Genomic DNA, 18,886 nt, shown 5'->3' with positions numbered 1-18,886 from the left:
GCTTTGAACATCTGTTGTGATGTGGATTTGATGACTCTCTGTACTGTTTTCCAGGACAATTTGTTGTCATTGCAGGCACACTGTCCATTTCCAGATATGTGTTCATAGGACCCTTTTTCCTCCATTTCCAGTCAGGAATCTGTCCCTGCAGTTTGCCAGTTTTATTAATATTCACCCTGTATTGTCCTGGATGGTATCATCAGGAGTACCCCAGGAAAAAAGTTATATGTCAGATAGGGAGAGAAGAAGTTTGCAACTGTTTGCTGATAATACTGTAGCTTAGGGGAAAGTTTTGTCATAGAGTGGCTATAGCAGAATACAGGATGACTGACAGAATATCAATTTTATCTGATGGATGGCAGTTTGTTCTAAATGTAGAAAAACGGTGGTTAATTCAGTGTAATGATGGAAGTTTGCTCTAAAGATAGAAAAATCTAAGTTATTGCAGATGAATAGGAAAAATAATCAAGTAATGTTCAGATATGATATTAATAGTGTGCCACTTGATGCAGTAAAATTGATTAAATATCCACACATAACACTGCAGAACGATAAAAAATGGAGCGAATGTATAAAGCTGGTAGTGAGGAAGATGAATGGTCAACTTTGGTTTCATGTATGTAGACTAAAGCAGCGAGTGAAAATTCGTACCAAGGCCAGGAACTGAACAGGGTCTCCTGCTTACTGGACAGGTATGCTCCTAGGTCACCTTGGCACAGCAGTTCACACAACTGCATGGATTACCCGGACACACCTCCCTCCTCGATCCAAATTCTCACTTCCACCCCAGTCTACTGCAGGTTCCCACTTACATACAAACAGAATTGCCAAGGCTCTCCATGTTCTGGAATAGCACTTCAGCATCAAACATAAATGGAGGATCCAGCCTGAAACCCAGGTGCAGGCACTTATTCAAATGAAATGACACAATTTCAGACTCTTTACTGATCTCATGCAGATATGATTTTATGTGTAGAGACTGCTGTGCTGAGTGAAAATTTTTACCAAGGCTGGGAAAGTCTTGTATATTTCATTTGCAACTTTGTGTTATTGGGAGAATTATAGGAAAATGGATTTCATCTATAAAAGAGACCATGCATAGAGCACTGGTTTGATCCATTCTTGAGTACTGGTTGAGTGTTGGGGGTCCTCACTAGCTTTGTTTAAAGGAAGACATTGAATCAATTCAGAGGTGCGCCAATAGATTTGTTACAAGTACATTTGATCAACATACGAGTATTATGTAGGTGCTTTGTGAACCCAAATGGGAATCCCTGGGTGGAATACAACATTCTTTTCAAGAAAAACTATTGACAAAATCTAGAGAACTGTCATTTGATGGTGAGTGTGGAACAATTCTACCACTGCCACTATACATTTCATGTAAGGATCATGAAGACAAGAGAAGAGAAATTAAGGCTTGAATGGAGGTTATACGAAATGTGTGAGAAAAATAATGAGACTGAATTTTTTTATCTACCAGAGTTTTTATTTTTTTCAAACAACAATATTGTCCTCTTCAAAGTAGTTTCCTTTGGCAGCTGCACACCAGCAGAGTCATTGTCACCCATCTTGGTAGCAGCCCTGAAAGGCTTCAGCTGGTAGCGCCTTTAACATCTCAGTCACATTCTTCTAAATGTCCTCAAGAGTCCTAAAATGATGTCCTTTTAAGACTTTTTCCATTTTAGGAAAAGAAAAAAGTTACGTGGACTCAAATTAGGCGAGCAGGGGGGCAGTTGAACAACAGGAATGCCTTTTGAGGTCAAAAATTCCGTGATAAAAGTGGCCATGTGACATGGGGCATTGTCATGGTGTAGCATCAATTCTCTGCAGTGTCTGGTCTCACTTGATCACCATGTTCCTGAGCGTTTCAAGGACATCTTTGTAAAACACTTGGTTGACAGTTTGTCCTGGAGGAACATATTCTTTATGCAGGAGACCCATACTGTCAAAACAGGAAATCAGCATTGTTTTGATCTTTGATTTACTCATTTGAACTTTTTTTGGTCGAGGAGGCATCTCAGTGTACCACTCCTCACTTTGTCTCTCTGTCTCAGGATCATACTCAAAATCTAGAATTTAGTACCTATGACCATGCAAATGAACCATCTCTGGTCACTTGCAATCCTCTCAAGAAGATCAATGCTCATGTTTCTTCGATTATCGATCTGCTTTGTTATGAAGTTTTTCGGCATCACTTTGGCACAAACCTTTCACATGCGTAAAACTTCATTCAAAATTTGATGTATAGCAAAAGTTTTTCAAGTTTTAACAGGTCACTCATCATCTTTGTTCTTAAATATCAGTATAATCTCACAAGAGCACAGGTATGTTTGACATTTTTGTCAGTCTTTGAAATTGTAGGTCTACCTTACAGTAGAACTGGGTAAGTGTAAGATTGAACAAGCATCATACACTAAATTCTTGGGAGTATGGTTTGATGAACACTTAAGATGGGAAAAGCATGTAATATCATTGAACAAAAAATTAAGTCAAACATGTATATACTTAGAATGCTTAAAAGCTCATGTAATATTAAAACAGTGTTATGTGTTTATTTCTCATTCATGGACAGTTTATTAAGATACGGCGTACAATTTTGGGGGAACATCAGTCTAACAAAACACTCATTTAGACTACAAAAGAAGGCAGTCAGAATAATAAAAGGTATAGGATATAGAGACTCTTGTAGGCAAGCTTTCAAAGAATTAAAAATCATGACACTACCATCTTTATACATATATGAAGGCATATGTTTCTTAAAAGAACACGAGGAATTGTCTACATTAAACAGAGAATTTCACAACTACAAAACAAGGAATAGGAATGATTTCCACAGAGAAATTCATAAAACAGCTATGTATCACAAAAGTGTACTATACCAACCCAAAATCCTCTACAGTGCTCTCCCCAAAGAACTAAAAATAATACCAAAACTGTACATATTTAAAAGAGAATTAAAAAACATGTTATTGAACAATAGTTTTTACAGTATTGAAGAGTTTGTGAATCGTTGACAATAAAAGCGCAGTTAATATTTCCCTGACATACTAAATATGTGTAATTGCTCACATTTAAATACTTGCTGTTTCTATGAAAGTGTGAAACTGTTAATGTAAGAATGTAAATAATCTTTGATGTGAAAATCACTAACTTTTTTTTTTTTTTTTTTTTTTGTACGTTGTTATCCTACTTGTGTATTTTTATGTTAATGTTCTAAAAGTTCTATTAAAATTGTAATGCCTAAGTGACATGTAAATTCAATTACAAATTTTCATGTATATGTATTTTAAATTGTAATGTTTATTGACAAGTCCTATATCATTTCGATGATGTACTACAAGGACGCTAATAAATTGAATTGAATTGAATTGAAGTTCATCTTCGTATTCTCAACCTTCCAAAAATGATTTGTGCCAGAGCAAAACTTGTGTTCTTAATAAGGAATATGCCCTTAGGCAACTTTTAACTGTTGAAAGGTCACACTCACAAATTCCCTGTGTTTAAAACAAAACTTGATAGCATAATGTTGCTCCTAACTCAGCTGTTCCATTGTCATAACACACAATGAAAATGCAACTTCACTTATGGCACTCTCAAAAATCACATGATGGCTGTATGAATCTGAAACTTGGACTAAGTATCTGGAAGGGATGAACGCACTGGGCTACACAAATAGAACAACACATCATTATCAGATTGCTTGAAGAGTTGTCAATCTCATTACTTTTCTCACACAGCTCATAGAAGTCATTTTCCCCATGCTCTTTTTACAACCAGAAGAGGAAAGGGAGTGACTAGTTGTGATACAAGGTACCCTCCATCATGCATCATATGTTAGCTTGCAGAGTAAGTGTACAGATGTGAAAAAGAATATGTAGGTGCCCAGTATCTAAACTCATAGGACTACTAGCAAAATTATTTTCAAGAATAACTGACTGAATTTGAAATTTCAGTTATTGTAAAGCACTCAGACTGATCAAATGCCTCTGCAGTTTCTAAAGAAATTATGCATGGCTGAATGACTCAGGATGCTGTTAAGGACAATGGCCATATGTATCCCATCCCTTCTTGATGTATTCAAAAAATGTATATTGGCATAGGACAATAGACAGGGATGTGCAGCCAGTGGAATCAATGCAGCCTGTCACTGTTTTTGCTTCAAAAGCTGTTCCGGCAGCTGCTGATGGCACTTTCTTTGTTGGTTCCAACATTTTTCTTGTTGTGCTGGTTGCTTTAGCTGTTACTCATTACATTTTTCTTGTAGCTATACGAATTTCAAGAATGCCAGATCCGTGGCTATGCTGCACACACAAAATTCATAAAGATTTGTCACCAGTTTTAGAGCTCTTTAAACTGCAATTTAGTTAGAATATAATATTTGCTATACAAAGCACAAATCATATTAGTACTGATAGAATGTAACAATATTATGAAAAGGAAAGTTACCATTCACAATATAGCAGAGATGCTGAGTTACAGATAGTCACAACAAAAAAACTGTCAGAAATAAAGCTTTTGGCCATTAAGGCCTTTGTCAACAATAGCTGTACACACACACAGACACACATGACTGCAGTCTCAGACAACTGAAACCGCACTGCGAGCAGCAGCAACAGTGCATGATGGGAGTGGTGACTGGGTGGGTGTAAGGAGGAGGCTGGGGCAGGGAGGGGGGGAGGAATACTTTTGTGGGGCTTGTGGACAGTGAAGTACTGCAGGTTAGATGGTGGACGGGGGAGAGGTGGGGAGGGGGAGAAAAAGCGGAAAAAGAGAGAAGTAAAAAGCGGAAAAAGAGAGAAGTAAAAAGACTGAGTGTGATGGTGGAATGACAGCTGTGTAGTGCTGGAATGGGAACAGGAAGGGGCTGGATGGGTGAGGACAGTGATTAACGAAGGTAGAGACCAGGAGGCTTACAGGAACATAGGATGTATTGCAGGGAGAGTTCCCACCTGCACAATTCAGCAAAGCTGGTATTGGTGGGAAGGATCCATATGACACAGGCTGTGAAGCAGTCATTGAAATGAAGGATATCATGTTTGGCAGCGTGTTCAGCAACAGGGTGGTCAACTTGTTTCTTGGCCACAGTTTGTTGGTGGCCATTCATGTGGATAGACAGCTTGTTGGTCATCACGCCCACATAGAATGCAGCATAGTGGTTGCAGCTTAGCTTGTAAATCGCATGACTGGTTTCACAGGTAGCCCTGCCTTTGATGGGATAAGTGATGTTTGTGACCAGACTGGAACAGGTGGTGGTGGGAGGATGTATGGGACTGAAAGTAACTATTCTGGTATACAGTTTGGTGGGATCACTAATAATTGCTAAAAGTATAATTTTAAATACGCTGTAAACTGTTAGCAAATAAATCCTGGTAGTGCACAGCACATTGTAAAGAAGCCCAGCAGCCTAAATAGTGTTTGCAGCATAAACGAATACCACAAAGTGAGGAAGCCAATCTGTACTGCATCCCTAAACTATGCCAAGAGGAGCATGATCCACATCATGTGACATGCAGTGATCTTAATTATGTGACAGTACCCCTTCTTACCCTTCTTAGCCAGCAATTTGCATTGGTACTTTGTCTATGTTGTCCACTGCCTTCCAGAGATGTAACACCCTCTTTATTAGATGGAGTTCTGACGTTCGCCTTCTTTATTTCTTCACTGATGGTCCTCAGTGTCAATGTACTGTCTTGCTATACTCGCTGAAAAATGGGGGAGGGGAGGGGGTGGGAGGGTTGGAAGTTCAACACCGCCTACATTAAATGATGTAGTCGACAGGTGCACATTTGTGTTTGACAATTCTTTACTTTCACTGTTCACAACCCCCCAACAATATAGTTATATGGCCAGTGCACTATTGTTTAACTTTTGGTAAGTGTCATTAATAGTACGCAGGCAAACAACAACATGCTGCAATAGTTTACTGTTGAACATTTACGAGCACTAAAAACCTAACCACACAGTTATTGCCACATAATATGGTAGTTAGAGAAATTACAATTAAAACTTAACTCATTAAATTAACTGAATACATCAAAAAATTCTGTCTTTCAACAGTTTCTTCTACTACTGAACTATTTGCTTAAATCATGAAATTAACAGATATAGTTATGCAATGTTGTTGTTGTGGTCTTCAGTCCAGAGACTGGTTTGATGCAACTCTCCATGCTACTCTATCCTGTGCAAGTTTCTTCATTTCCCAGTACCTACTGTAGCCTACATCCTCATGAATCTGCTTAGTGTATTCATCTCTTGGTCTCCCTCTATGATTTTTACCCTCCATGCTGCCCTCCAGTACTAAATTGGTGATCCCTTGATGCCTCAGAACATGTTCTACCAACCGATCCCTTCTTCTTGTCAAGTTGTGCCACAAACTCCTCTTCTCCCCAATTCTATTCAATACCTCCTCATTAGTTATGTGATCTACCCATCTAATCTTCAGCATTCTTCTGTAGCACCACATTTCAAAAGCTTCTATTCTCTTCTTGTCTAAACTATTTATCATCCATGTTTCACTTCCATACATGGCTACACTCCATAAAAATACTTTCGGGAACGACATCCTGACACTTAAATCAATACTCGATGTTAACAAATTTCTCTTCTTCAGAAACACTTTCCTTGCCTTTGCCAGTCTACATTTTATATCCTCTCTACTTTGACCATCATCAGTTATTTTGCTCCCCAAATAGCAAAACTCCTTTACTACTTTAAGTGTCTCATTTCCTAATCTAATTCCCTCAGCATCACCCGACTTAATTCGACTACATTCCATTATCCTCGTTTTGCTTTTGTTGATGTTCATCTTATACCCTCCTTTCAAGACACTGTCCATTCCGTTCAACTGCTCTTCCAAGTCCTTTGCTGTCTCTGACAGAATTACAATGTCATCGTCGAACCTCAAAGTTTTTATTTCTTCTCCATGGATTTTAATACCTACTCCGAACTTTTCTTTTGTTTCCTTTACTGCTTGCTCAATATACAGATTGAATAAATGTGGGGAGAGGCTACAACCCTGCCTCACTCCCTTCCCAACCACTGCTTCCCTTTCATGTCCCTCAACTCTTATAACTGCCATCTGCTTTCTGTACAAATTGTAAATAGCCTTTCGCTCCCTGTATTTTACCCATGCCACCTTCAGAATTTGAAAGAGAGTTATGCAAACAGTACAGAATTCATATTTGGTAATAAGTCAACAACAGAAGTTAAGTTACAAAACAATTACTGATTTCACCCTATAACAGAAGTATTTACGAGGAATAGTCAAAATAAATTAGAAAATCAATTACATACATAAAACTAAGCACAAAATTAGATTTGGTGTTATATTCTTTAAAACTGAGGGCCAAACTTTCTCTTTTATGAAAATGCAGATTACGCTCACCTATGTGAGGGGTAATTAGTCAGACATGAACAAATGAATTTTAAGGAGGCAGATGGCAAATCAAGAGGGAAAGTAAAAAATCCCAGCTTGCTTCATCACATCACCCCCTCATTGGACTGACCAGATAGATATTAGAAATAGCTAACTGGGCAGTTCAATGACCACAAGTGACCCCAGACATTGGGTTTAACAATCTACACAAAAAAAAATATTATCTACAAAATCTTATCAAAAGTGCAGTACATATGGTATTTCAAATTTATACTTATATGAACTGGCCATATGAAAATCCCCATACAAAATATTTACATATATTGTATTGTACACTGGCACAAAATATCCACAAGATATACTTTTAATTAAAGTAGGCATCTTCATCATAAGTGATGTCCTTTTTGCGTAAACAAAGATTACATTCTAAGATACGTAACACTTTGTACAATTCCTGTCTTGCTTAAAAGAATAAATCCTCACGGGTGGCAAAAAGTTAAATTACTGCGCATTGCAGTTTACTTGTAGGCAGAAAATTTCACTTGCTAAATGTTTAGTATTTTTCACAAGTACTTTCAGATTTTTGAGCATCTACATGTTTTCTCACCAAGTTGTCCATTACCTTGGAGGTGTTTCTCCTCTGCCACAGTACATGAAAAAATTAGACAAAATATCTTATTTTAGTACACTTACTTTTACTTCTAACTTAGTCTAAGAAAAAATGTTTCACACTAAAAATGATAGCCATTACTTCATAAATAGGTACGTTGCACAGTCCTCATAACATCACAATAATTAGCACTAAAATTGACTGTAGTACAGAAGGTGGTGACTAGTAAAAATTTAAAATCAAGTGCACATTACAATACAAAACGTTATTCTAAGTCGTAACTGTGTCTGAAACTGGTCAAACTTGGAAGACTTTTGTTTCTTTCCCATTTTCAAAATAGCAAAAACTCAAGATGTGCTGTAACATAGATTTACTAATCATTATGTTATAAAAAAGAATAGAATCACCACCACATAACTTAATTACTACTCAAGTCAGAATTAAGGGGATGGAAGTTGTACCAAATCATTGCCCCACTCCTCTACTCAGCTCTGAGCACTACTCTCATTCAACCAGAAAATTAAATCATCACAAAATGCTACCAAATAGTTGACCTGTCAGAATATTCACATCATTCTAGCACTTCAGTTATCAGTTAATCAACAAAATTACTTTTCTTCATTCCAATATTACCATTCCAAGCTCATAATTCCCCAGGACACAAACAGAAGTTTTCAGATAACCTATAGATCCAATGATGCAGCATTATATGACTTCTCCCTCACTAAAATATTGCTCTTTCTGTTATGCTCTCATTCCCAGCTGCAGTGTCGCGAATAGCATAATTTACACAGTACCCAATGTTGTCTAGTTCAAAATTAGATCACCAATATAGTTACACCACATTTGTTTGTATACATTTATCTTTTTCATGAATCATATCTGTCAGCTCCATTATTTTACTTACCTTTCTTCCCTTGTTAGATAGTGGAGGGCATTCTTAAACAATATTGCTACAGCAGAGACAGGCTCCCTAACCATTAAGACCCTAAGATTATTCATTATATTATTATTTCATTATTACCTCATTAACTAATGCATAAACACCTGCCCTGCTTATCTAATGCAAAACTGATTCTACTGAAAAACACTCCACAGTAACAGGTCCTTATGCTAAAGCAAACTTAACTCTCATTACCGATCAGACAAAATTATCACTTAGAAAAACTATTATTTCACTTTATTCCATCAAATTGCTTATGATTGCAGTCTGAAGGGCAATATACATTCAAACCTTGCTTATTCTTTCCACACACATTACTCCAGGCAACTAAGTTTATAGTTGGAATTACTTAATGTTAGAAAAGGCTGTGCCATGACACAGGTAGATAGTTATCTCCATTGCACTGAACACAAACACTTCTATTATACCAGAATTAATATTAAGGCCTAATATTCAAGATGGTTCTTACTATATATTGCCTCTGCTGCTGCACCAATGAGCTGATTACTTCAGATGTTAGTTATAGTTTTCAGATAATCTGCACCTTCTCCCCCACACATGCTGACACCTTTCATTTTCTGTTTACCTTACCTCTTTGTTTGACAGTAATTCTTTAACCATGGTACCACTTTACTTTCTTCCATCCTTTTACTCCCTTACTTATAATTAACACAACATAATGTATATAAATAATACTTGAGAAATCTTGCCTAAAATATTCCTCTACTAAATCATCCTGCTGTACAAAATCATATGAAAGTCAAAGATAGGATGTTTCTGATTCACCTAAAAACTACAGATAGGATAGGAGAAGAGTTTGACTGTCTCAGGAAACATGAAAAATGAGACAAACAGCTGGGCTAAGCATTATCTCCACATAATGAATCCAACACAGAATGTTGAACCCCCTACTTGCTATTTTCACAAGAAATTAGTCCCAAATATTGCCTCAATGCTGAGATTTTGAATCACAACAAAATTGCACTCCAGCAGCTGCCCTACAAATTCCACAGTTAATAGTACCTCTTGTTTCACACTCTTTGATAGCTTAACAGTAGCACCAATAATTTTTATTCCAGACACAAGCATCATCACTATATCCTCTGTGTTCTTAATATACTCAAAAAAATGCCTGTGAAATGCCATTCAAATCACTACCAACGTCCAGTAAACACTTAACATATTTACCTCATACACTTGCTGTTATGAAGGCTATTTGGAAAGTAGGAAATGTTTTGGCATAAAAAAAACTAAGTACAAGAAATACATTTTATTATATACATCTGAAAGAGTGACTGACATACTACTTTTCCACATTGTCACCAAACACATTGAGGCACTTATCATAGCAGTGGATGGGATTTGAAATACCTTTGTCATAAAATTTTGCTGCCTAAGACTTCAGCCAGTGAGCCACACACCCATTGTGCACAAAATTTGTGATAGCCTAGCTTTTGAGTGACAATTTCAAACAACAAAGTCCATGAAACTTGTGGAAAAGAAAGCGAAAGCTCCTTTATTGTGAAGCAACGGTTTTCACAAATCGTTTCACCAACTTCAGCGACAAGATCATCAGTAACAATGCTCACCCATCCATTCTTCTCTTCACTATGAATGTTGGTTCGGCCATTTTTAAACTGAATGCAAAATTTCCGGATGGAACATTCGCTCATTATGTTGTTTTGTACTCTTTGCACAGGTCATGATTAATTTATATAGGTTTTAAGTTTTCTGCCAACAAAACTGTATCACCGACTGCACCTCACAACTGGTGGCATTTTTGATTGCAGCGCACATTTCAAATTCGAATATCGAAAAAAACCAGATGTGCAGAGACGTTCGCGCTGCCACAGATGGATGCCGACTGAGCTGCAATTCAAACTTAACTCATTAAATTAACTGAATACAGTGAAAAATTCCATCTTTTTAACAGTTTCTTCTACTACAGGAGTTAGGCTGAATTATTTATTTAAATCATGAAATTAATGGATGTAGTTATGCAAACAATACTTTTGACAAAACTGGTAAATACTTCGGAACAAATTAAGGGCTGGCTTTGCTAGTATGTTTTCGAATAGAACCAGATAGATCCTTTAAGAATAGTATTAGTTGTTCCTCCAAATGTTTATAATTAGTACAGAATTTATATTTGTTTATAAAGCAACAATAGAATTTAAGTTACAAAGCTATTACTGATTTCACCCCATAACAAAAGTATTAACTAGAAATAGTCAAAATAAATTAGAATATCAATTACATGCATGAAACTAAGCACAAAATTAGATCTGATGTTATATTCTTTAAAAGTGGGGCCAACCTTTCTCTTTTCTGAAAATGCGGATTATATTCACTTATGTCAATGGTAATTAGTCAGACATGAGAAAATGAATTTTAAGGAGGCAGATGGCAAAACAAGAGGAGAAGTAAAAAGATCCAGCTTCCGTTTTCAGAGAGTGACAAGTCCACTGTAAAGGCCCTCTCAAAACTTTCTCTTTTGTCTTGTCCATTCAGTTGTATGATCTCACTAAGATGCTTGAACCTCATCTGTTCTATCAATCTCCAAGAAGTTGGATTACAGTGTTTCCTTTATGCTGGTGACATACTTTTTTTTGCCAAACAATATTTGTATACAATTTTTTAATGCAATCTCCTTCAGAGTTTTAACTAGTGTGATGGCCAATTCCATTTCCTCAGGAAGCAGAATATATTATCAGTGACTACTAATCATTTGACACCCATGGTCTCTTCCTTGTAGCTGATTTGTTTTCTCTCTAGTATCTTTTTCTTTGATTACTTGTTTTCCAATTCCTCTGTGCACAGTTAAGGATTAGTGCTATACAGCACACACAAAATTCATAAGGGTTTGTCACCAGTTTTAGAACTCTGTAAACTACAATTTAGTTAGTATACAATATTTGTTTACAAAGCACAAATCATATTGGTGGACAGTGCAGTTCTGCAGGTTAGATGGTTGGCAGGGGGGAGGGTGGGGGGGTGGGGGGAGAAATAACACAAAAGGAGAGAAGTAAAAAGACTGAGTGTGATGGTGGAATGACAGCTGCGTAGTGCTGGAATGGGGACAGGGAAAGGGCTGGATGGGTGAGGACAGTGACTAACAAAAGTTGAGGCCAGGAGGGTTATGGGAACATAAGATGTATTGCAGGGAGACTGCGCAATTCAGAAAAGCTGGTGTTGGTGCGAAGGATCCATATGACAGATTGTGAAGCAGTCATTGAAATGAAGGATATCATGTTTGGCAGCATGTACAGCAACATGGTGGTCCACTTGTGTCTTGGCCATAGTATATCCCTTATTTCTCTATTTTCAATTCAAATGGTTCTGGAATCTCACCTAGTAATTTAACTTTTGCGGAATAAAAAACAAACAGCCCTCTAAAATCGTGATTTTTCTTCCAATGCACAATGCATTTCAAGCCCTGGGAGCCCTTCAGGTTGGGAGGAATCTAGCTGGGATATTTTTACTTCCCCTCTTGTTTTGCCATTTGTGTCTTTACATTTGTTTTTTCAGGTTTAACTAATTACCATTAACATACTTGAATATAATCTGCATTTTCATAAAAGAGAAATGTTGGCCCTTAGTCTTAAAAAATATAACAGCAGATCTAATTTTGTGCATAGTTTTATTTGTGTAATTGGTTTTCTAATTTATTTCAATTATGCCTAGTTAGTGTCTTTTGCTACATGGTGAAATCAGTAATTGTTTCCTAACTTAAATTCTATTGTTGATGTATAAACAAATATAAATTCTGTACTAAATATAAACATTAGGAGGAACAACTAATAGTATTCTTAAAGGATCTATTTGGATCTATTCAAAAACGTGTTAGCAAAGCCATCCCTTAATTAATTCCAAAGTAATTAACAGTTTTGTCAAAAGTATTGTTTGTGTAACTATATATGTTAATTTTATCATTTAAACAAATAATTTGGGCTAAACCTTGTAGTAGAAGAAAGGAACGAATTTTTCGATGCATTCAGTAAAATTAATGATTTAAATTTTAATTGTAATTTCTATAAATTTAACTTCGAACAATGTGTAGTTTCAGCACTTATTATTGTGAGGATATACAGAGTGGTCCATTGATAGTGATGATGATGAGGAGGTCCCATACTCCGAGGAGCGTAGGGGACGATGCGGGAGACACGCACCACTGTACTAGGCAACGTCCTAGCGGAGGTGGTTTGCCATTGCTTTCCTCCGGCCGTAATGGGGATGAATGATGATGATGATGATGAGGACGACATAACAACACCCAGTCATTTCGAGACAGGAAAAATCCCTGACCCTGCCGGGAATTGAACCCGGGACCCCATGCGCGGGTAGCAATAGTGCTGCCGCAAGACCATGAGCTGCGGACGTTTATAGTGACCAGGCTAAATACCTCACGAAATAAGCATCAAACGAAAAAACTACAAAGAACGAAACTCGTCTAGCTTGAAGGGGGGAAACCAGATGGCACTATGGTTGGCTCGCTAGATGGTGCTGCCATAGGTCAAATGGATCTCAACTGCATTTTTTTTTTAAATAGGAACCCCGATTTTTTACTACATGTTTGTGTAGTACGTAAAGAAATATGAATGTTTTAGTTGGACCACTTTTTTCGCTTTGTGATAGATGGCGCTGTAATAGTCACAAACGTATAAGTACGTGCTATCACGTAACATTTCGCCAGTGCGGATGGTATTTGCTTCGTGATACATTACCCGTGTAAAAATGGACCTTTAACCAATTGCAGAAAAGGTCGATACCGTGTTGATGTGTGGCTATTGTGATCAAAATGCCCAATGGGTGTGTGCTATGTATGCTGCTCGGTATCCTGGATGACATCATCCAAGTATCCAGACCGTTCGCCGGATAGTTACATTATTTAAGGAAACAGGAAGTGTTCAGCCACATGTGGAAACGTCTACTACGACCTGTAACAAATGATGATGCCCAAGTATGTGTTTTAGCTGCTATCGTGGCTAATCCTCACATCAGTAGCAGACAAACTATGCAAGAACAGGGAATCTCAAAAACGTCGCTGTTGAGAATGCTACATCAACATTGATTGCACCCGTATCATATTTCTATGCACCAGGAATTGCATGGCGATGACTTTGAATGCCTGATTTTTGGTCCCGAGACAATCAGTCCACGGCTGAGTTTCAGACAAGGAAACTGTTACTGGTTAGATCAACAACAGTGCATCTGTGAAACAAGTGTAATACAATCAGGCCAGGTGTTAAAACAATGACAGTTTGTGCTCCATATGTACCTTTCTAGTCTTCAAGAACTGTGAAATTTGTGGTTAGGTTTTTATTGCTTATAGATGATCAATAGTAAGCTATTGTAGCAGTATGTGGAGGTTCGCCTGCAAACTATTAATGAGGCTTATGGAAAGTTAAAACAATAGTGCATAGGCCACATATAACTATGTATTATTGGGGGGTTGTGAACAGTGAAAGTAAAGTACTGTGAAACGCAAATGTGCACCTTTCGGCTACATCATTTAAAGTACTCAGTGTTGTACTTCCACAACCCATTTTTAGCCAGTGTATCAATGCTGTACGTTGACACCAAGGACAACAAACGAAGAAATAAAGAACTGTCGCAAGGTGCTTGATCAGTCTACATCAGTTTTTGACTTCACGTTAATACTGGTCCTGTTAAGGTAACATACATATATTGCAAGGTAGCACATTGTGTGACTGCATTTTTTGCAAAACTAAGAAAACACCAAAAAGTTATGTACTGTTTCCTGTAGTTGTTACCTGGTTTTTAAGTGAGGTAGTGGTTGTAGTTCCAGTGGGAAACTTTGTAATATACCTATGAAATCTTAACAGGACCAGTATTAACCTAAAGTTGAGAAACAATGTAGACTGATCAAGCACCTGAAGGTGAGCCACCAGGGCTCAAAATGTCCATTGAAATAAAAATCCTTATTTGTGTCTGAAAGTGATTTGCTTTTTTTACTTTACAAAATAATATAGCCACAGAAGCAACACTGTCAGAAATGGATAAAATTAAATTTAACTTTTAATGTTATGCTTACTGATGTTTTCAGTAATATCTTGATCTGTTCCCCCTAGAGGCCTCAAGCTTTTCTGGAGTCCAGATGTAGCAGTACACATTTCTAGTTTCTTACAGCTCTGACCTTTGTTAATGGTTGGAGATATGTTTTGTCCCATACAGAATCATCCTCTTTGGAAAATAACCTGATATTTACTTGTTCTACAGTACATTTGCCCCTCTCACTGCAACAAATGTATCATTGAGAATATATTGTACATCTCTGACTGAAGTGAGATGCCTCTACAGGTATTAACTACACTTTTAAATTAGTGACTATATTGATGTGTATTTCTTGTTACTGGGCTCCAGAGTTCTTGTGCCAACTGTTGTAATTTATTCATAATTTGTGACCTAGTATGTTTTTACAGCTCAGTTGTTACTGAATCCTCTCAGATACTTCATATCTTTTGAACTTTATAATCCATCTGTTGTGTTTGACTTCATCTGGTGACACTGAATCCCAGTTACACAGAAAATTTGTTTTGTGACCCTGGCAGTAGAGTACCTGTTCAAAATATTTTTATTGACAATTGAGTGATTTTCTTATCATTTGTCACAAATTTGCAGCAATGTAATAATGAAATTCACACTTTTTTCAATGTGATATTTTCTCATCAAATTCACTGTTGCAGTTCCAGTGCCAACCACTTACAGTTAGCAATTCTGTAAGCATTTGCTCTGAAATTTGACAAATTTCTCTTATGGGGAATGGAAAGGTTATTTGTCATTAGTGACCTGTCTCAACTTCACATGAACATGGTCACATGACTTGTTTGTAATATCTAATGGTATACACAAAGTTACCTCGTGAATCAGTCCATCAGTAAAAGCTGTATCAAAAACCCTCCAATAGTTCCTGAGCTCAACCAAATAAAACTAAAAATAGTTAATTATTTTCAAATGTTGGCTTACCTTTTTTCTGACGTGATTATTAGTATCGGTAAAATCCTTTCAGTCTCAAACTGGATACAATACTGAGAACTGTTTAAAATAATTTTTTAGTGTGTCATTAAAAACTGTATTCTGAGCAACATATTTTGTGTTTCAGAGCAAGGTACCTACGGAAAGCCCTTGGAGGGGGAATGCGGCAAGTGGGTGTGCTAGCAGCAGCAGGGCTTGTGGCACTGGATACTGCCTCTGACAGACTTACACAAGACCATGCTAATGCAGCTCTCATTGCCAAAGGTGATTATAACTCTTCTGTGGTGAATTAAATGTGTTTATATGCAGCAGCAATTTAGAGTGGTGTGTGTGTGTGTGTGTGTGTGTGTGTGTGTGTGTGTGACAGAGAGAGAGAGAGAGAGAGAGAGAGAGAGAGAGATTTATTTTTTTACTGCCTGTAGCTTTATGTACTGCAGTTTCCTCTAATCTAATGTTGTTTGTTCTTGTCTATAGTTGAATGGACATTTGTTATAAAAATCACTATGATCTATTGTTCTCTGTTCCTATCTGTAGTGGAGTGAAAATTTGTTTACAACTTATTTCCACTATTGTATAATGGTACATAGAAATGGTACAAAAGTTTGGTTAGAAAATTTTGTTTGCATATTCTGAAAGTGCTTTTGAGTCATCTCTGTAATTAGGTAAACCTGGCATCAGACAAGAGTTACTGATTTTAATGTTGAAAAACTTAATGCTATGTTATATTAATTCCTGTATTTGAAAGAACTCTAGATGCATGTTACTGAGACACTTTTTCTGGAGACTTCTTGAAATGTGAATTACATCAATGACTGTCTGAAGGACATAAAGAGAATTGTTATTCCTTCCGCATTAATAAACATTGTCTGGATACACAAAGTGCTGTCTACTGGTTCAATTTAAAAGAAAATATCTCCTGAATAATGTGGACTTTACTGTACACAAAACCATATAATATCTGTGGAAGGATTTATAAAAGCATGTCATGAACTAGAAGGACAATTTTTGGTGAAGAAATAAGTGTTATAGAACACCATGGCATTTAAGGTCGATATTAAATATTGATTCACATGCCACTGAACCCGCCAAGGTAGCCAAGAGCGCTAATGAGCTGCTTCCTGGACTTGGATAGGTGCGCCGGCCATGGATAGAATCCACCCAACAGGTGGCCAATGAAGGCTGGTGTGCCGGCCAGCCTGGATGTGGTTTTAAGGCAGTTTTCCACCTCCCACTGGGTGAATGCTGGGCTGATCCCCACATCCCGCCTCCGTTATATGACTCGCAGACATCTGCACGTTTGCACTATTCCATGTATTACACTAGACGCAGAGCAATGGGGTACACTAATTCTATCCCAGGGGGTATGGGGTGGCAGCAGGAAGGGTATCTGGCCTTCAGACCTTACCAAGTCTGAACCTAACCATGCCAACCCTGTGAAACATGGGAGTAAGGCACAAGCAAAAGAAGAAGAAGAAAAAGAAGATTCACATGCTACTGAAAATCTAAGATCAACCTACATATGTGGTCACCAAATTTGTAACTCCTACTGAGAAAGGAGAGTAATAGGAAAGATACAGTGAAAAATGGAGGAAGTGTGTATCAGAAAATATGGAAATAAAAACAGTAGACATCTGGATAACTGCATAATACATCCTCAACAGAAGTGATTGTTAATCAAGAAGATACAGAACTTGACAATAATAGTAAATTACTTGAAAATGAAGGAACAGTAGGAAGCTATTGTTCAAAGTGGGAAAGTTCCCTGAAAATTTTTGCTCATTAAGTAAGCTATAACATGTTTTATTCTGGAATCCAAGGACAGCAAAAAGTTTTAAGGAAGAAGGGGGAAGTAGAAAAATATACATATTACTGAACTTGGAATTCTATTAAAGGAAGTTGGGCATTGTTATCAAAGGACATGTATCAATGTAAAGGAATAGAAATTTTGAACTAGATCAGAAAGTGCATAACAGTCATTAAAATGTACTGCCATGTAGATCAGGACCACTGAACACAGAAGAAAGGTGGACATTTGAAGAAGTTAAATAAACAGTATATTGGAACTAAAGTTAACTTTCAGACCCAGAAATAATGTTCTGGGAATTTGGCAATGTAAAAATGAAGATTTTGTTGGTGGCTTTTGCAGATTGGAAACACTTTGGAGAGAGAGGCTGTATTGGTGATAGGAAGCATCTGCAAAAGAAGAGGTCACTGTTGAATGGTATTTTACTCACTTTGACTAAGACAGACTGTGAACACCAGTGTTCATCGACATCTTGCAACAAGTGGGTGTTAACACAACTGGGCTGATGGCACACTGGTTCGCTATCCAGAGGCATGTAGCATCTTTGTTCAGTTTTACACAGATTAAAGAGCAAGCAACCAAGTGTAGGCAGTGTAGTCTGAGAGTGCTTAGTGTGTCCGAGGGAGAAGTGTCTCACTATTATATTATCATCATATGCAGGAGAAGGTACAACTTCACTCGATTGGTATATCACTAGTATCAACAAATTATTACACTTCAGCATCAACGCTTCACCCCAATGGCAAAGACTGTACTGTTTAATTTGAATAAAGTGGAAAACAGTGTTCATTTGAACTTGCCTTATGTGGTTCATCGCATCACTTGAGAGGACAATGTAAAGTTGCTCTGACTGTAGAGCAGTTTGTTGAACTATGTAAGGAGTTGATCAATGACAACAGTTAGGTACATAAAAAGGATTGAAGGAAAGGAATGATGTAATTGTTAAGAAGTTAAATTATTTTAACGTCACAATGAAATCAGTATCACAAACAAGTAGTGAATCCTTGGTATTTTTATGAATTAAATTGTATTGTGTTTGTTGAATAATTTAATAGTAGTAGCAAAATAATGGAGTGACAAAAGAAAACAATACTTTAGCAGTGATCATGTAGCCTGTAGAATCAAGTCAGGAGTAGATGCAACGTAAGGTTCTTC

At 37.2% G+C, this 18,886-nt stretch overlaps 1 protein-coding gene across 9 annotated transcripts in view; it reads left to right on the top strand.

Annotated features, from left to right (window-relative positions):
• The window catches only part of LOC126457865 (uncharacterized), a 277,897-nt gene that overhangs the window by 226,868 nt on the left and 32,143 nt on the right, over nt 1-18,886 (top strand). For all 9 annotated transcript variants that reach the window (XM_050094517.1, XM_050094514.1, XM_050094513.1 and 6 more), the window contains one exon: nt 16,055-16,191. In XM_050094517.1, the coding sequence (XP_049950474.1) occupies nt 16,055-16,191 (137 nt within the window). The remainder of the gene's footprint in view (nt 1-16,054; nt 16,192-18,886) is intronic.

This window comes from Schistocerca serialis, chromosome 2, assembly GCF_023864345.2.
Source record: "Schistocerca serialis cubense isolate TAMUIC-IGC-003099 chromosome 2, iqSchSeri2.2, whole genome shotgun sequence".
Lineage (NCBI taxonomy): Eukaryota > Metazoa > Arthropoda > Insecta > Orthoptera > Acrididae > Schistocerca > Schistocerca serialis.
This window is presented reverse-complemented; position numbering and strand designations above follow the sequence as displayed.